At 53.9% G+C, this 24,881-nt stretch overlaps 1 protein-coding gene across 1 annotated transcript in view; it reads left to right on the top strand.

The window, feature by feature from the left end:
• The first annotated feature begins 295 nt into the window (after positions 1-295).
• PADI1 (peptidyl arginine deiminase 1) overlaps positions 296-24,881 on the top strand; it is a 36,394-nt gene continuing 11,808 nt past the window's right edge. Inside the window, exons 1-11 of the mRNA XM_066270311.1 lie at positions 296-474; positions 15,671-15,851; positions 16,991-17,063; positions 17,685-17,746; positions 18,563-18,680; positions 18,808-18,933; positions 20,092-20,264; positions 20,430-20,533; positions 21,448-21,571; positions 21,979-22,086; positions 23,196-23,347. Coding sequence (XP_066126408.1) covers positions 383-474; positions 15,671-15,851; positions 16,991-17,063; positions 17,685-17,746; positions 18,563-18,680; positions 18,808-18,933; positions 20,092-20,264; positions 20,430-20,533; positions 21,448-21,571; positions 21,979-22,086; positions 23,196-23,347 — 1,313 coding nt within the window. The 5' untranslated portion in view covers positions 296-382. The remainder of the gene's footprint in view (positions 475-15,670; positions 15,852-16,990; positions 17,064-17,684; positions 17,747-18,562; positions 18,681-18,807; positions 18,934-20,091; positions 20,265-20,429; positions 20,534-21,447; positions 21,572-21,978; positions 22,087-23,195; positions 23,348-24,881) is intronic.

Below are 24,881 nucleotides of genomic sequence, written 5' to 3'. Positions count from 1 at the left end.
CATGGGGATCAGGCACTAAGAGCCTGAGGGTGGAGGCAGAGCCAGGGAAGGGGGGCGGGGGCTGATGGGGTACTTGGTAGTCTTCTGTTGGCCGCTGAGCTCTCCGCCAGGGGCATCAGCTGAAACCCCTTTCTCTAAGCCCAGAAAAGCCTCAACGCCCCCTCCCTTGGCCTCCCGGATTGACAGGCCTGAGTGAGAAGGGCTGGGCGTGGAGACAGGAGGTGGGGACTTAGCTCAAGCAGGCTAATCAGGTCACAGGGTGAAATTAAAAGGGAGGAGGAAAGCACCGACCCATTAGAACTCACGCTCCTTCCTGGCTCCAAGGTGTCCAGGAGAGGAGCTGGGTGGCAGGGCACGAGGAGGTCGGCCGCCGGGGCGCAGGATGGCCCCGCACAGAGCTGTGCGGCTGTCCCCGAAGAAGCCCGCCTATGCAGTGTGTGTGGTGGGAGTCCAGACATATGTGGATGTTCGCAGGTGAGAACCGAGAGGACCCACCTGGCTGCAGAGGGCTGGGCTGGAAGGAAGGACCCGAGGCAACGAGGTGGGCGCCTGGCACCTGTTTGGACAGCAGAGCAGGTGGAGTAGGCTGTAGAGTCTGGGCGGGATGGACTAGGGTGTCCGTCTACCTTGGGGCCCCGGCTCCTGGGCACCAGGGTCAGGACCCTGGCTTTGAGCCCTTGGATAAAGGCTCTAAGTCTGAGCCCTGGGGACAGGCTTTGAGGTCTGGGCTCTGTGTTCTTATGGAGTCCGCGTGGAACTTATGAGGGACAGCAGAACCGACTGTTGCTCGCGTTGGGGAACAAGACTGGGTGTCCCTTCATTTCTGGCCACCAACCCATCTCCTTGAAGTAGAAAGGGAGAGTTGTGTAGCAACTGGATCCTTGGAGGCTAATCAGGGGGATAGGCATTGGGAGGGGGTGGCAAGGGGACAATGCAATGTGTCAAAAAGGAAAAGAACTTGCAATAAGACCGGGGCTGTGCTCTCCATGAGGATGATGATGGTGGTGGTGGTGGTGGTGATGATGGTGATGATGATGATAATGGTGGTGGTGGTGATGGTGATGATGATGATGATGGTAATGGTGCCAACGATGAAATTTGATGAGCAGCAGAGGCATCAGCTTTTCCTGTTGGCCCAAATCCTCCCTGTCCTGGCTCTGCGTAGATGGCAGCAGGCATAGGGACCTGACCCACCCTCAGTTTCCGCACCTGGCCACTGATGCAGTTAGCCTTGCAGATCTCTGGGGGCCTCTCCAGCTCTGACAGATTTGCTATGGGCTCCATCTTGCTGGGTCAGATAGGGCTGGAGCTCAGCACATGGGGGCTCAGGGAGGGAGTTCCCTCTTGGAAGAGGGCTGGGGTCTGTTAGGAGGTGGATGTCCGAGCTCCTACGGCCCTCATGGGTGGGTCTCAGTAGCTTTGCTCTCCCAGTCTGATTAATGAATGCTGGGCCTGGATTCCCACCTGGCCTCAGGTGAGCCTTGGCCCCAGAAGCTCTCCCTTCCCCTGTCTCCCCAGTCACAGGGCTGGGGAAGGAGAGCCAGAGTCCTGGAGGTCAGACTTTGGCTCTAAGTCAGGGGTCCCCAAACTACGGCCCGTGGGCCACATGCGGCCCCCTGAGGCCATTTATCCAGCCCCCACCGCACTTCCGGAAGGGGCACCTCTTTCATTGGTGGTCAGTGAGAGGAGCATAGTTCCCATTGAAATACTGGTCAGTTTGTTGATTTAAATTTACTTGTTCTTTATTTTAAATGTTATATTTGTTCCCGTTTTGTTTTTTTTACTTTAAAATAAGATATGTGCAGTGTGCATAGGGATTTGTTTATAGTTTTTTTTTATAGTCCGGCCTTCCAATGGTCTGAGGACCAGTGAACTGGCCCCCTGTGTAAAAAGTTTGGGGACCCCTGCTCTAAGTCCTACTGGGGGCCCAGCTGTGGGGTTGGTTCTCTCTGAACTAAGTGGCCAGTAGAGATCCCGTTTTCTTCTGCCCCCTTTTTAAAAACAATCTTCCCAATTACAGGTGACATACAATAGTGTATAGTTTGAAGTGTACAACATAGTGATTAGACATTTATATAACTTACGAAGTGATTGCCCCGATAAACCTAGTACCCACCTGACACGATACCTAGTTATTATACAATATTGTTGACTGTGTTCCCTGTGTGATACTTCACATCCCCATCTCCTGCCCTCTTCACACAGGGTTGCCAGACTTAGCAAATGAAAATACAGGATGCCCAGTTAGGTTTGCATTTCAGATAAACAGCAAATCCTTTCTTTTTTTCATACAGTAGTCCCACCCCCACCCCCTTATTGGCGGTTTTGCTTTCCACAATTTCAGTTACCAGTGGTCAACCGTGGTCTAAAAATACTAAACAGAAAACTCCAGAAATAAATAATTCATACATTTTAAATCATGCACCGTTCTGAGTCGAGTGATGAAATCTCATGTTGTTCTGTTCCATCCTGCCTGGGACGTGACTCATCGCTTTGTCTAAGGTATCCACCTCACTTCATCTGATCACGTAGGCACTGTGTCACGTCAGATTATCATAAGACATGGAAGGGTGAGTGCAGCACAATAAGATATTTTGAGAGAGAGAGAGAGAGAGAGGCCACAGTCACATAACTTCTATGACAGTGTCTTGTTATAATCATTCCATCTTATTATCAGTTATTGTTGTTAATCTCTTACTGTGCTTAATTTTTTTTTCTTTCTTTTTTTTTTATTTAATAGAAATAAAATTTTTCTGCTGGAAACGGGGAGAGACAGTCAGACAGACTCCCACATGAGCCCGACCGGGATCCACCCGGCACGCCCACCAGGGGGCGACGCTCTGCCCACCAGGGGGCGACGTTCCGCCCCTCTGGGGCGTCGCTCTGCCGTGACCAGAGCCACTCCAGCGCCTGGGGCAGAGGCCAAGGAGCCATCCCCAGCGCCCGGGCCATCCCTGCTCCAATGGAGCCCTGGCTGCGGGAGGGGAAGAGAGAGACAGAGAGGAAGGGGGGGGGTGGAGAAGCAAATGGGCGCCTCTCCTATGTGCCCTGGCCGGTAATCGAACCCGGGTCCCCCGCACGCCAGGCCGATGCTCTACCACTGAGCCAACCGGCCAGGGCCACTGTGCTGAATTTATAAATTAAACTTTATCATAGGTGTGTATGTGTAGGAAAAAAATATGGTATATATAACTACTATCCATGGGTTCAGGCATCTACTTGGGGGTCTTGGGATGTATCCCTGTGGATAAAGGGGGACTAATAAATATATTACATGGGACATATTTGTAGTGTTTAAAAATCTGCTGTTTGGCTGAAATTCAAATTGAGCTAAGCATCCTGGGCTTTATCTGGCAACCCTGTTTTAACACCAAGAGAAAGAAAGAGGTGTCTAGTGGGCCCCCATCTTCTGGATCCCAGCCCCCTGTTCTCATCCCGGGCGTGGCTGTTTGTGAAAGGCAATGTCAGAACCTCAGGCCCTTCGCGGCGCTCCTAACTAGGGCATTTGGGAGCTGGGAGGTCTCTGGTGGGGACCTCTGGGGGCCCTTCCTTCTATCCCTGGCTTGCTGTCTGGCCTGGGCCAAGTCACTGGCCCTCTCTCGGCCTGGACAAGATGAGCCGAGTCCACTCTTCAGTGTGAAGGTGCAGTGCCCAGACTCTGGAGATGGACAGAGTTGAGTTCTCATCCTCGCTCCCACCATTCATGGCAGTGTGACCGTGGGCAAGCTGCTGCACTTCTCGGAGCCTCAGTTTCCTCATCTGACAATGGAGGAACAATAGTACACACCATGATACATGATATAGTACAACAATAGATACATGAGACATGCATGTGCAGGGCCCCTTGCGTGGTGGGTGCTCTGGGAGTGGGAGGTGCTCCCAGCGATGACAGCTCTGTGGGGTCCCTTTTCCCCAGCACCTGTTCTTCCCCTCGTGCCTCGGAGGTGAGAGGAGCAGAGGACAGATCCAGATGTGTGTGGTGGGAAGGTGGGACAATGCTGACCGTAAACCTCCTTTGGGATTACCAAGCATCTTAGCGTCCTCAAGTGCGGGCCCCTGCCCAGCAGAGGGGCAAGAGGAAGTTGCCTGGGTTGCTTGTAGCTGCTGTGCTCTGCTCGACTCTGGTTGCTGCTCTGGGTCCTGAGTGAGCACTTTGAGAGACCTCCACTCAGGAGTCCTTCAGGAACCTCCCCCCTGGGTGTTGGTGGTGACTGGGCTCACAGCCACTGAGAGTCTCGAAGCTAGAGAACAGTTTATTCTGCAGTGGACTGCTTTAAAAGTAGCCCTAAAGAACTTCCTGCGGGTGAGGTCTGCCGTAAGTGCAGAAAGGGGCCCGTGGAATTGTCACGAGAGCTGGAAGAAGCAGAGGAGGGGGTATCGTCAAGCTAGAAAAGTTTTAAGAGGAACCTGAAGCTCCCTCCAAGGCTTTGGCTGGAAGGAGGAAGAGGCTACTTGATAATGAACTTGGGGCTCCCCCACCCCCACTGCGAGGTGGTTTGCCAGCTGAGGCCCAGCAGGGGGTTGCTGTTTAGCCTCCCTGGCAGAAGGAGGGAGGCAGGAGGTGTGCCCGTCACCTGAGCTGCCCGGAGCCTGAACCCTCCAGGAGAGCCTGTAGAGATGGGTGTGTGGGGGTGACATCACGGGAAGTGATTAATTCCCCCAGGTGCTGGATGGACCTGCGATTTAGAGAAATATTTGTGTTTGGGGTAATTGTGTGCCCCAGGATGTCTCAGCCCAAGGAACCCTTAGAATCCCTGACTCAGCATATGCTGCAAATTCTCACCTCAGCGGGCTAGTTCACCACCCTGACCCCCACCCCAGTGGGCTAGCTCACCACCCTGACCCCCACCCCAGCGGGCTAGCTCACCACCCTGACCCCCACCCCAGTGGGCTAACTTACCACCCTGACCCCCACCCCAGTGGGCTACGTCACCACCCTGACCCCCCACCCCAGTGGGCTAGCTCACCACCCTGACCCCCACCTCAGTGGGCTACGTCACCACCCTGACCCCCACCCCAGCGGGCTAGCTCACCACCCTGACCCCCACCTCAGTGGGCTAGCTCACCACCCTGACATCCCCCCAGATCTGGCCAGACTGTCTGAGCTGTTCCTGTCCTTGCTTGGAAGTGGTCCCCAGAGAAATAATGCCAAAAAAGGGGATTGGGCAGCGTGGGGAATCCATTAGTGGTCCAACCTGGCCTTCCTTGTCTGCACAGAAGCCAAGAATCAGAGCCCCAGGCTGGGGGCCACAATGAACGTTTATTCTTAGGACTGGAGGAGGATGCTAGTTGGATGGGGATGGCATATTCTCCTGGATTCTTCCCAAGCCTCCCTCAGCCTCGCCAAAGCGTCAAAGCAGAAGAGACCCTCTGGCTCAGAGAGTGCTAGAATCTGAGGACAGGGAGAAAGTCTCTGCAGGACATCTCGGACAAGCCAGAGAGAGGACCCAGGTCGCTTCCTTTTTCTGGGGCTCCCTGTATTAAAAAAGTACCAATACAGAGTTATAAACCTTTTGGTGAATATGTTCTTAATGTTAAGAGGAGTAAATTAATGCTTTTAACTTGCACAAAAGTACAATGCTGCATGATTGTGCTGCTCACGTGGTAATTATCGGATGGATACCAGCACTAATCACAGTGAGCGACAGGTTCTGACAGCCGAGCTGGGACACAGGTCTAACACCCCGCGCAGACATTCTCTCCTCCTCACTCCATCCTGTTGCCACATCACATTCCTCAGTCACATGTCATGTTAGAGTATAAATTTGAGGGTTCTTGGAGATTAGGGGGCTGGGACTCCCCCATAACTTCCACAGGGCCATGACAGGTACTGAGCTGTAGACTCTGACGTGAACAGGTGGAGTCCATGTGTTCTTGAAACGTGAACTATATTGTTCATCAGGGTGGGCCTCAGAGGCCAGCCACCCCTCAGTTCAGAAGTCCCTGCTGTCACCTGGAAAACCTCTTCTATCAGCCACTCCTTTCTGCCCTCTCCTGGCCCCACCGCCCCGCCCCTGGGGGCCTCCTCTCCTTCTTACCGTCTCAAGTCTTGGCTTTGGCCCTGGTTCTTTACCTTGTCCTTTTCCCTCTCCACCCCCACCCCTTCCAGCCCCAGACCCCACCCTGGTGGACACTGAGAGAAGATTCCAGATGTAAGGAATGGGGAGTTGCCGCTCACTTGTGATGGAGATTCCTCCCGGATCCCAGAATGCTTTCCCTGTGATGTGTTCTTCTCTCCTTTGCTCTGTCCAGAGCGGCTTCTAGCCCCTTCTCTGTGGCTTCCAAGCAGCTGCTCAGCTCTGCCAAGTGGTCCGGATGCTCAGGGATGTGGGGGTGTGACGTGGGGCTGGGAGGATGTGAGAGTCAATGCAGTGACGACTGAGAATGGGACAGCCCTTCGTCCTAGCCACCAGCCCTTACTCACGGTGCTCACTGTGTTAACTCAATCTCCCAACAAGCCTAAGAGATAGGGGCTCCTTGATCCTCATTTTGCAGACAAAGGAACTGAGGCACAGAGAGGTTGGGAGACTGATCTGGGAATCTTCCATGTTGTCGGCTCACACAATCAGGTCCTTGCTGATTGTGTGAACTTGGCCATCTCTCAGCTTCTCTGAGCCGAGTTTTTCCCATGCTAGATGGCGAATAAGTATTGCCTGTCGTTTGTACCTGTGCACTTGGCCCCCTCTTTACAGATGAGGAATTTCATAGTCCACAGAGCACAGGGACATCTGAACTGAGGGGTGGCTGGCCTCTGAGACCCACCCTGATGAACAATAGTTCACGTTTCAAGAACACATGGCCTCCACCTGTTCACTCCACCTATCTTCACTTGGCAGATGGGGAAATTGTGGCTGAGAGGGGAGACGGCACTCGAGACTCTGACTCCCCATTCAGGGCCTTCTCTGAGTGATGTTCCGGTCCCAACCCCTGTCTGCCTCTGCTGGGAAGGCCCATGAGTGGAAGCTGCTGCTCCCTCCTCTGCAGTCCCCATCCCTAGGCAGGCAGGGGTCCACTCAAAAGAAGGCCTGGTCATCCTGGGTCTTCCTTCCAGGCACTGGGTGTGTCCCTCCCCGAGCAATGAGAGGCATAAGGCACCCATAATTATTGTCTCTAAGAAGGAGGTGGAGAGGGAAAGGACAGCCACAATCTATGTGATTCTGGACTTCAAAGAAAATGCCAGCCCGTGATGCAGGCTCTGTGGGGCACCAGCCTTCGCCTCCTCGGACAGCTGTCAGCCATCATGGGCATCTGGGAGGACCGGGGAGAAAGCCAGATCAGGCCGCAGATCTGAACCTTCTGTGGCCTTTACCCCCCTGTGGCTACTTAACAAATGTGACTGGCCACTTGCTTTCGGTCCAGTGAACTCCACACAGGGAGATGATATCACCCACGAAGGGGTCCCATCTTAGTCTGGACCTCAAATCCTTCAGGATGGAGATGCTGACAGCTGCCTAATAACAGCTTTCTTGGTGAGGTCGGAGAGTGAAGGCAGGTGCAAGGACCCTCTCCTCACCCACCCTCTTCCCCAGGGTCTGCCCACTCCCCCGTGCCCTTTGTGATGGTAACGACAATGGTGGAACACTGTCTTACTCAGGGTGCTCACTGTGTTAACTCAATCTCCCAACAAGCCTAAAAGGTAGGGGCTCCTTGATCCTCATTTTGCAGATAAAGAAACTGAGGCACAGAGAGGTTGGGAGACTGATCTGGGAATCTTCCATGTTGTCGGCTCAGTGCAGAGTGGGGGGCAGGGCGGAGGGGGAACTTTGGAGTCAGACCCAAGTGGGGTTAAATCCCTGCTCTGTGGCTGTTGCCCCGTGTGTGACCACCCTCTGAATTTCAGTCTGTCTTCTGTAAAAGGGGGAGAGGAATAATAATGCCCCTGCTCAGCCTACAGGGGCCGTGGGGATGGAATTGGAATGGAGTAAAAGTGTGTGGTAGACTGTGATGCACCTGCCCTGTGTGAACCCTCCCCCTGTCCCCCTGGGGTGGTTCGTCCCCCTTGCTGGTGCCCAGTTCAATGTCTGTTGCACAGTGGGTGCTCAGAAAATGAGTGTTGAGGCAGAGCAGCCGGCGGCACGAACGGGAGCCTCGTGTGTTCCTGCAGAACTGCCATCCCTCAGGGCTGGAGCCCGTGGCGGGAGGCGGCCAGCTCTGTGGCACTGTCAGCCACGGCAGGTCTCAGCTTCAGGGAGACATGCCCACAGAGCTGGCCGCACCAGGTAGGACTTTCTGGGTCCTGCATTCTGGTCCCATGGTATCTCTTGTGTCTTTAGCTCAGGGATCTTCAAGCCCAGGACACCTGGAGGGCGGCACCTTGGGGGCTCCTGGCCTGCAGGCGGCGGCCAGGTGTGAAGGGAAGCCGTGGCCGCCCACCTGCTTGCTGCTCAGCCTTCCTGTTCAATTCTGCATTATTCTCCCCTCCTGCCCTTGCCTCTGCTGGGCACAGTGTCCTGGACAACACTCTAGGCACACTGCTCCTTGGCCACCCCCATACCCACCCACCAATCTGGAGGCTGGGTCAGTGCCATTCTGCCCTCCCTACCCAGACCCTGGTTCAGGGCTCTGGGCCCTGCCATACCCTGAGCTCTGGACCCAGAGGCTGATGAAGTCCAAGTGGCAGGCGGGATGGATGGCCTTAGAGGAACTTGGCCACGACAGCTATATCTCTCCTCTCCCTAGAAACCAGGTGGTAAACTTGAAATAAAGTGTGGCCTTTGGAGCCCCCGTGGGTGGACGTTTCTAGGAGGCAGGTTCCAGCCAAGCAAAAGAAAAAGTTTTCTAATTACCTGCATTATCAAAGCACAGAGTGGTAGTGAGGTAGTGAGCTGTGTGTCACAGGAGTATTCAAGTATGGAGTTCTGTGCTGGGTAGGGGGCTGACCAGAATGACCTTTGAGACTCCCCTCCAATCCAAGGCCTATGCAGATACCCTACAGTCTCAGTGTTAGGGCAGGCAGGGGCCCGGAGGTCACGGGAGCTGTTCTTTGGGGCTCACCCCGCAATGGAGCGTGCATGGGGAGGAGAGAACGTGGCTTTTCTGCCTCAGTGCCCTATGTCCCGCCCCAGGCCCTCCCTCCCAGCTCCCAAGGAACCACATGGATGAATGTGCGCTGTATACTTTCAACATTCCCTTTGTCCTATCTCCATCTTTTGGTCCCACCGGGGGCATGCTCAGGACACACTTGCCCATTTGGTGCCAGCCAGAACAGTGTACAGTAGGAGATAGACCTGCTATTTCCTCCTCCCTGTGCCAAGTCTGTGATCCAAGGAAGTTACTTCACTTTCCTGAGAATATTTCTTTACCTGCCAAACGAGGACAGTAGCACATGCCTGGGAGGTTGTGAAGTGTGGATGAGCACGGGTGTAAAAAATTGGACATGCGCCTGGCATATATAGACAGTGCTTGTTAATGCGACCCAATACACCCCACCCCGAGGTTACCAGTGAAACATGTTATCCCTCTGCCTTCACAGGTGGGTGGGCACCTACCTTGCCAGAGCAAGTGGGCATGGCTGAGAATAACCTGTTGATTGACAGCTGCCCATGCCATCCTCTGTGACCTCTTTTGTGAGATTCTCTGAAAGCTGACTCCATTCTTCTTGTATCTCTTTACTGAGTGGGTGCACCAGGCCTGCAGTGAGCGTAGGGAGCAGGGACGCGGCAGGATGTGTCACGTAAGAAGCTGCTTTGGCTGGTGCGCCAGACAGACAGACTGTGATAGGCCCCAAGGGGCCCTGGCTGGTTGGCTCAGTGGTAGAGCATTGGCCCAGCATGTGGAAGCCCTGGGTTCAATTCCTGGCCAGGGCACACAGGAGAAGCAACCATCCCCCTTCTCTCTCTCTCTCTTCCCTTCCTGCAGCCATGGCTTAAAAAGTTTGAGCAAGTTGGCCCTGGGCACTAAGGGTGACTCCAAGGCCTTGCCTTCGGCGCTAAAATAGCTCAGTTGCTGAGCAGTGGAGCAGTGGCCTCAGATTGGCAGAGCATCGCCCTGTAGAGGGCTTGCTGGGTAGATCCCGGATGAGGTGCATGTGGGAGTCTGTCTGTCTGCCTCCCATCTTTCACTTAATTAAAAAAAAAAGAAAGGCCCCAAAGAAGGTCTGAGCCAGTGCTGTGGGGACAGAGGAAAGGACACAGGGCTCTGGCTTGAGTGGGCTGGGCTGTTGGAGGAATAGTAATAGAAATGGCCATGATGTCACCTAACACTTATTAAGCACCTACTGTGTGCCAAACACTTTAAATACATCAATTCATAGAGTCCCCCAACAGCTCTAAAAAGTGGCTCTTGCCCTGGCCGGTTGGCTCAGCGGTAGAGCGTCGGCCTAGCGTGCGGAGGACCCGGGTTCGAATCCTGACCAGGGCACACAGGAGAAGTGCCCATTTGCTTCTCCACCCCTCCGCCGCGCCTTCCTCTCTGTCTCTCTCTTCCCCTCCCGCAGCCAAGGCTCCATTGGAGCAAAAATGGCCCGGGCGCTGGGGATGGCTCTGTGGCCTCTGCCTCAGGCGCTAGAGTGGCTCTGGTCGCAACATGGCGACGCCCAGGATGGGCAGAACATCGCCCCCTGGTGGGCAGAGCATCGCCCCATGGTGGGCGTGCCGGGTGGATCCCGGTCGGGCGCATGCGAGAGTCTGTCTGACTGTCTCTCCCTGTTTCCAGCTTCAGAAAAATGCAAATAAATAAATAAATAAATAAAAAGTGGCTCTTTGGATTATAGCCACATGACAGAGGAGGAAAAGCAAGGCGCAGAGTGGCTGGGTGACAGGATTTGAGGCCATACTCCACACAGAGTCCACACCCTGCTCCATGGAGAAGGTGGCATTTGAAGTAGGTCTTCAAGAATGCAAAAGATGACCCGCTCCACATTTCTTCCTCACCCGTACCCCCCCCCCCACACACACACACAGATGGGGGAAGGGCACTGTGAGGCAGAGGACAGCGTGAAGGCACAGGCTTATCAGCATAACCCTGGAAATGGCGATAAAGATAAAGATGATGACATTGCCAGGGCGTCTCCTATGCGGTAATGACTGTCGTTTGCTGGGGTATTTCAAATTTATTTCTTCACCTGCTGTGAGTTTGGGGACACACCAGGGCCGCACTTGGGGGCTTGGTTGGGTCTGGGGGCTACACCAAAGCGAAGCAGCAGGTCAGGTGTGGATTAGGAGGCTCCCGCAGAGCACTGGTGAGGAGGTCAGAGCACTGGTGAGGCAAACACCCCTGGGGGGCACCCTAAGGCTCCCCCCAAACTGCCATGCCTGCCTGTTCCCCCCTCAAGAACAGCCCTGAATCCATGGCCTCTCCTACAGACCTGGGAGTGTGGGAGATGGGGACAGGCAGCGTGACACCCTGCACCTACCTGGCACACCGCTTGCCATGTGTAGGCCCCGGTGGGATACTGCAGCCCCTTCCCTGTGGTCCTTCAAGCCCCTGCCCGGGGGCCTCAGTGCTCTTGCATCCCTTCCACCCTGTGAGGCAGTGACCTGGAGGGAGATGACAGGGGCCTGGAAGGCAGTGGGGCCAGGACTCAGACAGGCCCCTCCCGAGGGCAGGTGAGACCTGGGCCTTAGCCCCGCCCTCTGGTGCCTCCTGCAGGGAGCCACCTTTCCCCAAGGCCAGTCTGGTCCTTGCAGGGACTCACCTGGCACCTGCAGGGGAGAAAGGAGCTAAGACCGGAATCCCAGCACCCCAGAGAGGGGTGAGCTGAGGTGTGAGCTGCTGAGCAAGGTGGGGGGCAGGAGGGCAGGCTGGGCTTTAAGGACCCAAGAGCCCCTGGGGTGTTCACCCTCTTCTTTCATCATCATCATCATCATCATCATCATCATCATTGTCATCGTCGTCGTCATCTTTGTAGGTGGTGTTATTACTATTACTATCTTCTACTAGGATTCCAAATAAGGGGTTATGTGGCCAGTGGCCAGGACTGTGACATGGAAATGTCAACTGTTGCCCAAAGCTGAGGATTGGCTCCCCCAAATCCCCACCCTCAAAAAGGCTGTGCCAGGTGATGGCATCCCTGGGTGGGTGGGGCATTGGTCTCCCACGGGCTGGAAACCCTCCTGCCACCAACTGGTTGCCCCGGGCTCATACCTGCTTGCTCTTGCGGTGTGTGGGCAAGGGCTCTGGGGCCAGGCAGATTGGAGTCCAATCCCCGCTCCACTGCCTCCTGGCCGGGCAGTCCTGGGAAGCCCCTCCATATTTCTGGACTGCCCTGTCCTCACCCATAAAACAAGGGTTTGTGGTATCCTGGTCCACACCAGACACTGAGCTAGGCACAGGTGATAGAAAAGGCATCAAATAAACATGTCAAGTGGCAGGTGCCATGGGTTAAAATGAAGCTGGGTCATGGGGTTAGGGAGCGTGGAGTTCACAGTGTCATTCATGTCACATTAACTTAATCTTAATAGGCAGTCAGGGAAGCCCTCCAAAGCAAAGGTAAAAAAGGCTCACAAAGCATTGTTTCCTTACTATTTTGCTACATTCTGCCCTTGTCTATGCTCTGGAGGTCATTTACCTTTGTGTGATAGAAATAGTTACATATGGGGTGCTACTGTACATCTCTGTGCAATTTTGAGTTCAGTGACATTGTGTTGGTAATTTGAGATTGGTCATAGTGGAAGTATTTACACCATGGAAATTGGCAAGGGCTACGAATCAAGACTCCATTTATCGTTTTATTGATTGTCTAGATTTAAGAAAGTGATGGACGAAAGGTTACTAATGCAGATTAAATTTAGAAGTGTGTTGTGTCTGTGGTCATTACATTGTGATTAGCACAGGAAAGTAAGGAACTTTCTTCCAGTATTAACTGACTCAGCAAAGAAGCTGCTCACGTGGTTGATGGAGTGAAGTTCGCCATCATCATTGTTTCACTTGCAACTTGCTCTTGAACACAAAGGAAAACAGGATCAGCATTCACATCACATATCATATTTAATAACAGTCCATCTGTGGGGGAAAGAATAAACAGATTGGGAGGCAACTGTATTTGAGGAATGGTGCTTGAACTGCATGCAACACAGATTGGCAGAGTTTAGGAGAGTTGGGGTTTTATGGCAACTGATTAAACAGTAATGAAGGTCATGTAAGGTGGGAGGTTCCTGAAGGTATCATGGCTCATGGGGATGGTGAGGCCATGAGTGTGCGGTGAGGGAGGTGGGTCTGGCCCTGCAGGGCTTGGGGGCTCCTGTCCTCCCCAGCCTCATCTGTAATTGGAGGGAAAAGACAACTGACTTGGGGGGCCGGGGTGAGTGTCAGAGAGCCAGGCACTGAGTAGGAGTGGCATTGCTGTGACTATGACCATCATCACCACTGTCAGTGGAGGCAGTTGTTTGATGGAGACAGCATGACCATGGTGGGGATTAGGGAGGGGTGTCTGCTCTCTCAGGGATCCAGGAAAGGAATGAGGCAGGAGGACACATCAAAGCACCCCTCTGGCCCTGGCATCTTTGCTGTCAGGTGGGTGTTTGTAAGTGGATTTGATCTCAGTGGTGACCTTGAGGCTGATGGTTCTTCCCTGGCAGACAGCAGTGGAGAGCCCTCACATGTCGGGAGGGAGAAATACCAGCTTGTGGTTCCCTTATCTGACTTCCTTGGTAGGCCCTGAGCTCCACATGTCCCAGGGCCGCATGGAACCCTGGGGCTTAGTGCAGTCCAGGTTTATTCAGGGAATGAGGAAGGACAAGATGCACCTGCTGAGGCCCGGTTGGCTTAGCTCTGGGTGCCCGTGGCCCGGTTTGCACAGCACCCCCTCCTCTATGGCCCAGGAAGGCTGTCCCCTACGTGTTGTGGCTGGGAGCAGCCAGTGGTGAGAGGAGTGGTATGGAGGCTGTGCAGACGAGTGCCGCAGGCTGGGGGCTGGCAGACTGAGGGCTTCTGAATCCTTCTTTCTGGAGCCCTGAGCCCTGGGGATTCAGATGGATGTGGTGTACCAGGTGGATGGGGAAAAGTTGCATTGAGAACTGGCACTGGTCAAATTCTGTATCCCCACTGGGTACAAATGGGCCTGAGTTCCCATGCAGAGTTGAGGAGCCTGAATCTGTTCATTCATCTAACAAGTGTTTATGAGCACTGACCACGTGCCAGACACATTACAGGCGCTGGGATATAGCACCGAGCAAAACAGACCAAACTGCCTGCCCTCATGGAGCTGAGCTTCTAGCAGGAGAGACAGAGAATAAACAACAGAATGATTTAGAATCAGAGCAGAGTAACAGGGATCAGGAGGGGGGGAGAAGGTGGGCAAAGGGCAGGTTAACTGGAGTGATGGGAGGGCTCCCTGAGAAGGTGACATTTAAGCCAAGCCCTGAAGAGGATAGGGAGTGAGCCTTGTGGATTGCTCAGGGGAAGACCATTCTATACAGAGGCAACAGTCAGTGCAAGGCCCTGAGGCAGGACAGCCTAGCACAGGGGTCCCCAAACTACGGCCCGCATCCGGCCCCCTGAGGCCATTTATCCGGCCCCCACCGCACTTCTGGAAGGGGCACCTCTTTCATTGGTGGTCAGTGAGAGGAGCATAGTTCCCATTGAAATACTGGTCAGTTTGTTGATTTAAATTTAGTTGTTCTTTATTTTAAATATTGTATTTGTTCCCGTTTTGTTTTTTTACTTTAAAATAAAATATGTGCAGTGTGCATAGGGATTTGTTCATAGTTTTTTTTTATTTATTCATTTTAGAGAGGAGAGGGAAAGACAGAGAGAGAGAGAGGGAGAGGAGAGAGAGAGAGAGAGAGAGAGAGAAGGGGGAGGAGCTGGAAGCATCAACTCCCATATGTGCCTTGACCAGGCAAGCCCAGGGTTTCGAACCGGCGACCTCAGCATTTCCAGGTTGACGCTTTATCCACTGCGCCACCACAGGTCAGGCTCATAGTTTTTTTTATAGTCCGGCCCTCCAGTGGTCTGAGGGACAGTGAACTGGCCCCCTGTGTAAAAAGTTTGGGGACCCCTGGCCTAGCAGTGTCATGGGAGAGCAGGGAGGTCAGTGTGGCTGAAGCAGAGTGGGTGAGGGAGAGTGAAGCGGGTAGGAGGAGGTTGGAGAGATGTCGGGCAGGTCAGAATTGGCCTTGTATGCTCTTGTGGGGACTTGGCTGAGTGTGACGGGACCCACTGTTGAGCAAAAAGGAGCAACACTCTGACTTATATGTACTGTGTGAGGCACAGACTGGCAGGGGCTCAGTAAGCATTGGGGAACGAGTGAAGAGGCTGCCCAGCAATCCAGAGGAGTGGGGTGAGAGTGGAGGTGGTTGGCTAAGCAGATGTCCTGTTGGGAACATAAGCGTGGGAAGCCTTGGGGCGTGCAGAGGCCTGCCACCTCTGTGCTCTGGAGTTGAGCGTTGTGGCTCAGCCTTATGCCTAGTTCCCTTTTGTCTTCCATCACAGGCTCCAGGGGAGGTCTGCTAAAAGCGCTCTGCCACTTAAAACAAAGCTCAACACCATTGCTCTGCTCCAACCTCCTCATGTTACAGATGGGGAGACTGAGGCCAGGGGGTAGTGTGCCCAGCTGGATGGAGCCTAGGTTGTCCAGTGCCTGACCAGGCTGACCTCCTAACCAGTGGCACTTCCCCCCCCCCAACCCAGTTGTTGGGAGGGCTCTTTGGGTGGTCTGGCTGCCTAGCCACTCCCCAGCGGTGGTACTCTCCTGAGCACTGCACCTTGTCCCCTCTACTTTCTCTGTCAGTGATGTGCCCAAGGGTGCCAAGACCTTCAGGGTCTCTGTGAGCTCCGGGGTGGAGCTCTCCATGGTCTATGACCCAGCACGGGTGACAGAGCCCCCAGACAAGGCCCACTGGCCCCTGGACGCCAGCGTGGACGTGACTGTATCTGTGGGCACAGCCAGCAAGGACTTGAATGATCTCAAGGTAAGAAGCCCTTACCCAGAGTGAGGAGCTGCATAGCTGCATCTCCCTCCAGCATATCCAAGGTAAGAGCCCCAAAGCTCGCCTCATTCACATATCGCTCCACTCACCAAACCCTGTAAGACTTTTGACACCTGCGTCCACGCCACACATCCTGATGCAACTCCACAGACACCCCAAACACGCAAACCCACCCAACGCCCAACACGGCACATATACAAATGATGAGTTCTCCCATAAAAACACAGCCTGCCACCCAACTCCTTCAGATTCACAAACACCCCCACATTAATCCTGTGCTCAACCTACACACACCTGCAAACAAGCCCCCAGCTCGTGTGTAGGCAGGACCTGTGCACACACCTGCACACCTTGACGTGACGTGTCTCCCACACCCCAAGTCAGGAAGCTTTTCTTACACAGGTGACACCCTCCTCATTCGCCCTTAGCCACCCACCAGTGACCTCTGATTGGACAGGAACAAAGCAGAGACTATGCAGCCTTTGAGAGCAGAGGTCCCGGAGGCTGCCATGGGCTCAAATCTTACCTCCTCTGCTTACGAGCTACGTACCTGCAGACAGGGCCCTGAGCAGCCTCATTGTGAACTGGCCCTTTTTACTGGGGCCATACTGGGGCACTATGGAAATGGCCTGGGTAGGGCACTTGGCATGGGTTCTGGACCATGGGCAAAGCTCATGACTACTGGCTGTTATCATGGGGTGGAGGTCATTGTTCCCATTTTGTAGGTGAAGAAACAGAGGCCTTGAGTAACTTGCCTAAGTCAGTGGTGGCAGATGTTCCTTCTCTCATTCTTTCTCTCTGACATCCCCCATGGATTCCGGAGGGTCCAGCTGCTCCCTCTGGGATCTGCCCCCACCCTGCTCAGCCCTCCTTGCTCCTCAGCCCAGCCCGGGAAGCCAGGGAGGCACCCCTGGCCTTGCTAGCTGGAGAAGGCAGCTTGGACTCCATGCCGGGAGCCTGTGAGTCCCGGGCCTTCAGCAGCAGGGAGGACCTGGGGGCTCTCACGCCTGCCCTGCCTCTAAGCAGGGCTGTTGGGAGGTGTGGGCCATCCCCACGGCCACAGTCAGTGCCATCTCTGAATGGGTGGTCGTGCTGGCTTAGTGCTGACCATGTCCCCACAGGTGAAAGTCTCCTACTTCGGGCAACCAGAAGACAGTGCCCTGGGCCACAGTGTGCTCTACCTCACTGGCATTGGTAGGTACCCCCTCCCTGGCACTCCGGAAATCTCTGTACTCCTCCGTGTTGGCTGTTGAGGGTCTTAGGGGAGCCCCGAGGGCAAGCCCATGGCCCGTTCCCTCCACCATGGACTAAAGTGGCTCCCTAGAACCTCAGAGGTAGAGAGCCAGAAATACTTAGGGCCACAGGAATCGAGAAACTGCACTGCCCTTGTATCCTAGCTGGACACACGACAGGCCTCCTTCATCTGGAGTCCCACCTGTCACACCCACCGGAACGCCAAGATCCAGCACGAAACCATAGACGGCCACGAGTCCCTTCAACCTGAGTCCTGGGCAGCTGGCTCTGAGAACTACGAGACCAGCACCCAGAGCCTCAGGCCTAGTCCCCAAAAGCCAGAGTCAGGACCACCAAGACCTAGCTATTCAGCAAGCGTAGATGAGCAAGAAATTCAAGACCCAAAGACACGGGTCCCTCCAACACCCAGAACTACAGGAGCTTCCACAAGGACCTCCCAGAACTGAGTTTCCTAGTTCTCCTGGGCTTGGAGAGGGGGCAAAGCTTGCCTTGACCTGGATGGTGTAGGTGTGAGGATGGGACCGGGTGAATCCTTGGCAACTCCTCTCCTTCCCTTTCTAGACATCTCCCTCGATGTTGACACGGAGCGCAAGGGCAAGGCTAAGAGGAGCAAAGGCAGCAAGGTGAGACTTTCCCGGAGACCCCAAGGCAGCAGGTGGATAGGCAAACCTGGGGATGGTCCTGGGTGGGGTGGACCCTCTGCCTCTCCTCCTCTCCTTCCAGATGAGTGATGGATTCTTAGGGTCTGTGGTATCCAACAGTGTAGGGAACCCACACGAGGACTGTCAAATTCACACCACCGGGAGTTAACTTACACTGGGCGATGAACATGGTGTGTGACTCCTGGAAGACAGCTTCCCCTCTCTCAGTCTCTCTTCTACCACCTTAGAATTGGGACTAGCTCTTTTGCTTGATGCATTTTCTATTTCCCAGGTTGTACTTGGAACCCCAAACATTGTAGATGCTTCATAAAAGGTTGCTGAGTGACTGAATGAAGGCAAGGGGGAGACACGACTTCCAGGAGAGCAGACTGGGTAGACAGCATCAGTTAGACCCTAAAGAGTGAGAAGGAGGGTGGCGTGGGTGCAAGGCGTTAACCCCCCCACCCAAAAGGACCTGGAAGCCAACCTGGAGGGTAGAAGATGGTTTGCAGAGAAAGACCCCAGAAAGGGAGGTTGGATCACAAGGCTTTGTGGACCAGATGCAGCAGGGCTACCAGGCAGGGCTGTGCAGGTTGCTCACTGCACAAGGGTGGGGTGCCTCTGGGTTTAGCAACCTGGAGCGCAGTCTCCAAATCAATGAGCTGTCCCTAAATCTTTAAGCAAACCCAGGACACAAAGTCTCCAGGTTAACAAAAGAGTCAGCATTAGCAGTATCCAGTATCCCTTCCCAGAGCCCCCTGGGTCTCACTGACTCCCAAGTCCCTTGTCTTACCACAGAAAACCTGGCGCTGGGGCCCTGAGGGTTATGGGGCTGTCCTGCTGGTGAACTGTGACCGGGATAGTCTACGGTCCAGGGGGCGTGACCTCGCCAACCACCAGCTGGTGTCACTGGACGGTGAGTGACAGAGGGGACATATGGTGTTGTCCAGGGTGATGGTTTGGGGTGGTAAACAGTCGGGCAGATGGGGGGACCTGTTGGTGGGGTGGAGGGACAGTTGTCTCAAGAGTGCCACTCTCTTTAGACCTGAAGGACATGTCCCCGATGGTGCTGACCTGTGATGGCCCTGACAAAGTCTTCGACAATCACAAGCTGGTTTTGAATGTGCCGTTTTCTGATGCGCAAAGAGTGGGGGTCTTCTGTGCTCGAGGTAAGTGTTCTCGCCCTGCTTCATCTCCTGTTCCCCAAACTCTTTCTTTCTTCTCTTGTCCACATCTCTCCCTTCCTTCCATCACCTGTTGTAAATCTCATGACAGCTTATAAACAGCCACTCCATCCAGACACAACAGATTACCCAAGGAGGAGGTTTGATAACTAGTCCCATTTTACAGAGGGATAAACTGAGGCTCAGATGTGTGAATTCACTGTCTTAAGGTCACACAACTGGCCCTGGATGGATAGCTCAGCTGGTTAGAGCATCATCCTGATATGCCAAGGTTGTAGGTTCGATCCCCGGTCAGGTCACACACAAGAATCAATCAATGAATGCATAAATAAGTGGCGCAATAAATTGATCGATCTCTTTCTTCCTCTCTCTCTAAAATCAATCAATAAATAAAATTTTTTATAAAGGTCACACAACCATCTAGGGGTGGAGCAGGCATTCCAACCCAGGTCTCCTAAGACCTTAAGTCCCTTTCCTTCCTCTGTCCTCATCTTCTCCCCTCTTCCTTCCCCTGGTCACTCAATGTGGAATTTCCCCTCGATGTCCAGACAAGCACTGTCCGGGCAGGCTGAGGTGGGGACAGAACAAGCAGAGCCGAGGCCCAAGCCCACCCTAGGAACTCGGTTCTACCAGAGATTAAGTTAATCAAAGTCTGTGGCTTAAATAAAATGCCAGTCCTTACCCCTGAGCTGCCCTTACTCGTTTTTATAAACAGCAAGAGGCCTCTCCTGTCCTTTCCTCCTCCTCCTTCTCCTTCTTCACCCATTTCTGTTCAAACGGACCTAGGATTTGTTCTGGCTGAATGAACCTGGCAGGAAGCAGGATGTTCCTTCGAGTGCATCCGTGGTGGACGTTTAGGCAGAGACCTGGCTGGACCAGGGTGATCATTCCCAGCCAACCATCAGGGGGAGACAGAAGGAGGTGTGCAGAACTACCACATTAAAAAAAAAAAAAATTCACCCCATGAGAAATATGTTGTTAGCCCATTTTACAGATGAGAAACGGAGGCTCAGAGAGTCTGAGTCATTGAGCCCAGGTCACACAGCTCCTGTGTGTGACAGGAGCTGTCCTCACAGCCTGTCCTCACAGCCCCATGCCCTTGTCCCAGCGCTGGCCCCCCAGTGCTGACTCTGGTCCTCCTAGGTGGAAATTCCCTCTCGAACTACAAGCAGGTGCTGGGGCCCCTGCATCTATCCTACAACGTTGAGCGGCAGCCGGGGGAGCAGAAGATCAGATTCTACGTGGAAGGGCTCACCTTCCCTGACGCCGATTTCCTGGGGCTGGTCTCCCTCAGCGTCAGCCTGGTGGACACGACGGTACTTATGGAATTAGGGGCTGGCATAGGGATTGGGATAGGGGCTGAAGGTCTTGGGAGACCAGTCTGGAGGCTCCGGGACTGGGCAGGCAGGATGGGGGCCGGGGGATCTTGAGGACCAGCGGGAGTCCCTGCAGGGCCCACTGAGTTCTCACGTCTACCCTAGATCCTGCTCGAGGTGCCTGTCTTCACAGACACTGTGGCCTTCCGCATGGCCCCCTGGATCATGACCCCCAATACCCAGCCCCCCCTGGACCTGTATGTGTGCAGGTAAGACCGTCCCCCCCTGCAGCTCTCCTGCCTTCTCTGCAACCCTGCAGACAGAAACACAATGCTGTTCCGGGTCTTCCCTCACTCAGACTGGATGGATTCAGTGAGGGCTCCCATAGGTACAGGCCGGGGATGGGACAGTAGAGGGAAAGACTGGACCTGTCAGCCCCACCTGCCCTGAGCAGCTGAGACCCTGGCTGAGGTCACGGGCTCAACCTCCAGTGCTCCTGCCCCTACCCTGTCCTGCCTGCCGCAGTCCCGGAGCATTCTGCGTTCAGTCTAGCCAGAGTCCCCTGGCCCGTCCCAGGTCCCTGGTCTTTCTGCCATCTTTCAGAATCCTCGTCAGGCCCCTTGACGGCGAGGTGAGCCTTGATTGTCAAGGCCACTCCAGGCCCCTGAATCAGAAGTTGGACTACAGGAAAGGGCCCTAGTTGACTTAGAACATAAGTCAAAAGGCAGGGAAGGGTATGGCCAAACAGGTCCGCTTTGCTTACCTGGGACCAGGTGCATGCAGGTGTTTGGAGAGAATTCCCTTTGCTCACTAACCCCACCCTGACTCCTTCGTTTAGGTCATATACGTGGAACAGGAGGAGATGGAATACCTGCCCCCTCACTGCCACTTTAACCAGTGAGAGGCAGTCCATGGCTGCCCCTACTGGCTTCGGTGCCCCGCCTCTGGGCTCCACAGCTCTGGACTTGCCCCTCACCGTGCTCCTGATGTGATCTGGGGGCATTATCCATTTCTGTCATTAGCCTGGGAGCCTCTCTAAGGCAGGGACTGTACTCGACCCCCTGCATCCAGTGGCCACAGAGGCCCAGCACAGATTAGATCAATTTCATTCCATCCACCCTCCCATCTCCCGGCTCCACAGTCAGAGGCTATTGCTACCCTTCCCTCTCCCTCTGTTTTGTAGCGTTCTCGACTCTCATGGCTCAAATGAGAAATTTCTGGAGGATATGTCGGACCTGGCATTGAAAGCCAACTGCAAGCTGATCATCTGCCCTTGGATTGAAAATCGCAATGACCGCTGGATCCAGGTGGGTGCAGGAGCAGACCCTGGGAGGGAGTGGGGTGGCCCAGGAGGCCCGAGCCCCACCCTTCACCCGGCTTTGGGAAAGGAGGCCCACACAGGTTCTTAACTGCCTCCGGAGAAGCCAGACCAGCTGGGCCCCAGGACTTAAGGCAGGGGTATGCAGGTTAGGGTAATGCTTCCCCACTGCCCGCATCACCCAGTCCCTCTGGCTTCCCTCCACGTGCCCGGGTCCCGGGCAGGGTACTCCCCTAGCCGGGGTCCCAAAGCTCCTTGCCTCCTCCTCCGTCTCCCACATCCCCCAGACCCTGGAGAGGACCTGCTGATCCACCCTGCCCCAGGCCTGGGGAGATCACCCCGTTCTGAAAATCCATGCCAAGGAGGTCACTGTGGTCTTTCTGTCTCCCTTCTCAGGACGAGATGGAATTTGGCTATGTGGAGGCACCCCACAAATCCTTCCCAGTGGTCTTCGACTCCCCCCGAGACAGAGGCCTGAAGGATTTCGCCTATAAGAGGATCCTGGTATGTGCAAAGGGCAGAGTGGGAAACCCTTGGGTGGATCCTCCTGTAGGACGCCGATCAGTTTTGCCTGGTCCTGACCCGTTTGGGGGCAAAAGGACATAGGTGCTGGGCTATGGCCAATGGGTTCAGTGGGAGGTTTGGGCAAATATACAAATGAGTGCAAATTGTTCCATGTTCTGGGACGGGCTGGTTAGTACAGCCCTCCTTGGGGGTCAGCCTTGGGAAGACCAAACTGCCTTTTACGGGGAATGCACCCTTAGTGAGTCCTCAAGGCTCTTGCCTTTGTGAGCCGGGGTCTCCAGGTAACAAAATGCTTTCCAAACATGTGTGCCAGGCATGTGCTGTTTCCTACGCACAGGGCAGCTCTAGCAAGCGTGTCCCGAGTCCCAGGCGCTCGCCCCGCTGTACAGCAGGGGTCCCCAAACTACGCCAGGCAGGCCACATGCGGCCCCCTGAGGCCATTTATCCGGCCCCCGCCGCACTTCCGGAAGGGGCACCTCTTTCATAGGTGGTCAGTGAGAGGAGCATAGATCCCATTGAAATACTGGTCAGTTTGTTGATTTAAATTTACTTGTTCTTTATTTTAAATATTGTATTTGTTCCTGTTTTGTTTTTTTTTTTTACTTTAAAATAAGATATGTGCAGTGTGCATAGGGATTTGTTCATAGTTTTTTTTATAGTCTGGCCCTCCAATGGTCTGAGGGACAGTGAATTGGCCCCCTGTGTAAAAAGTTTGGGGACCCCTGCTGTACAGGGTTACTCCTTTAACCCACGGGGCACGCCTACTGCCCCTCTAGTGAGGCTCCCTAGCCCCACACAAATGTTAATGTGCTGTATTTTTATTAGCTTTCAGCTCAAAATATTGTCCCCTTTCCACTTAGATATAGTCGGTGACCCACGGGTGCTCCAGAAGTGTGTTGCCTAATTTCCAAACACTTGGGGTGTTCTAGTTATTGCCCTGTTATCGGCTTGGACTTTAATGGCACCGTGCTCAGAGAATGCGGGCAATCTGTGAAAAGTGGATAGAGGTTGTTTTTCCATTTCTTTCTGCTCTGACCTCTCCTTCTACGGGGTGGGGGGGTGGGGGTTCTTGCTGGTCCTCCCCCTAGGGTCCTGACTTTGGATATGTAACTCGGGATATCCCGTGGGCTGGTGCCTCTGGCCTCGACTCCTTCGGCAACCTGGACGTCAGCCCAGCAGTGACCGTGGGCGGAAAGGAGTACCCCCTGGGCCGGATCCTCATTGGCAGCAGCTTCCCCAAGTGAGAAGCCAGGGGCGGGAGGGTGGCGGAGGGCACGGGACACCAACTGCAGCGTCTAGCCTCCAACTCCCTCACCACGAACACAGCTCTCCTGTCTGAGAAGTGGCCTTAACTTCCTGCACAGAATCCCAGAATCAAAGACTCAGAATCCTAGAATCTTTGAATTAGACGACGATCTTAAAGAGAAAACTCACAAACTAGGGTTCATGTCCCATTGACCTCTCTAGTAGTTTATGAGCTTAATTATGTATATATCTATCTATCTATCTCAGGAGGCCTCACATAGAGATATGCAATCTAGTACGAAGGTAGGAGATAGATCTGTTGCCCTCTCTCCTAGGCAACACTACTAGGAGAGCAGTGTCCTCACTGCTAGGACAGCAGTGTCCTAGCAAAGCTTGAAAGGGCCTAGAGGTCAGCATGGGCTGCAGGTGAGTGGGAGGCTGGTTAGAATACCAAGGCAGAAAGGCCTCAGGGCCTCCAGGCAGTCATGCTGATTTGGGGGGGGGGACTTGGAAAGAGGGAGCACAGGCTTTGGAATCAGATGGACTCAAGTTCGAGTCTGGACTCTGCCACTTACTAACAATGTGATTTTGGGTACATTGCCTAACCAGTGTTTACCATAATGCCTAGCATATAGTAGGTGCTTAATTAATTCATTTGAAACTATTTAATGCATGCCTACTCTGTGTCAGGCACTGTCGAAAGTATCTGGGATATATCAGTGCACAAAACAAATAGATGATTAAATGAACAAATTATTTTAAACCCCATACTTCAGTTTCCTCATCTGTAAAACTATTAAAAATCCCTTTGGGGGCCCTGGCCGGTTGGCTCAGCGGTAGAGCGTCGGCCTAGCGTGCGGAGGACCCGGGTTCGATTCTCGGCCAGGGCACACAGGAGAAGCGCCCATTTGCTTCTCCACCCCTCCGCCGCGCCTTCCTCTCTGTCTCTCTCTTCCCCTCCCGCAGCCAAGGCTCCATTGGAGCAAAGATGGCCCGGACGCTGGGGATGGCTCTGTGGCCTCTGCCTCAAGCGCTAGAGTGGCTCTGGTCGCAACATGGCGACAACCAGGATGGGCAGAGCATCGCCCCCTGGTGGACAGAGCGTCGCCCCATGGTGGGTGTGCCGGGTGGATCCCGGTCGGGCGCATGTGGGAGTCTGTCTGACTGTCTCTCCCTGTTTCCAGCTTCAGAAAAATGCAAAAAAAAAAAAAAAAAAAATCCCTTTGGGGATATTTCAAAATGAATATGAAGCAACAAAAACAAAGAAGCATTTGACTTTTTCTATTAAATAAGAACATTTGAAAAGCAAACGACAAGTCAAAGAATGTTTGATTATGCAAATGAGATGCAAAACCAACTTTTATTTCATGGGTGAAAATGCACGATACAAAAGGCTGAAAGTACTGGAGTATCTGCATGTTCCCTGATCCCCTAATTTTTGTGAGCAGTGTATATAACTGGCATTACTAGGGATAAAGTTTTCCCGTTAACCATTTCTGAATACTTAGAAATTGTTTAGCTGGCCCCTT

This window comes from Saccopteryx bilineata, chromosome 3, assembly GCF_036850765.1.
Source record: "Saccopteryx bilineata isolate mSacBil1 chromosome 3, mSacBil1_pri_phased_curated, whole genome shotgun sequence".
Lineage (NCBI taxonomy): Eukaryota > Metazoa > Chordata > Mammalia > Chiroptera > Emballonuridae > Saccopteryx > Saccopteryx bilineata.
The sequence above is the reverse complement of the archived record's forward strand: the minus strand, read 5'-3'. Positions and strand labels throughout refer to the sequence as shown.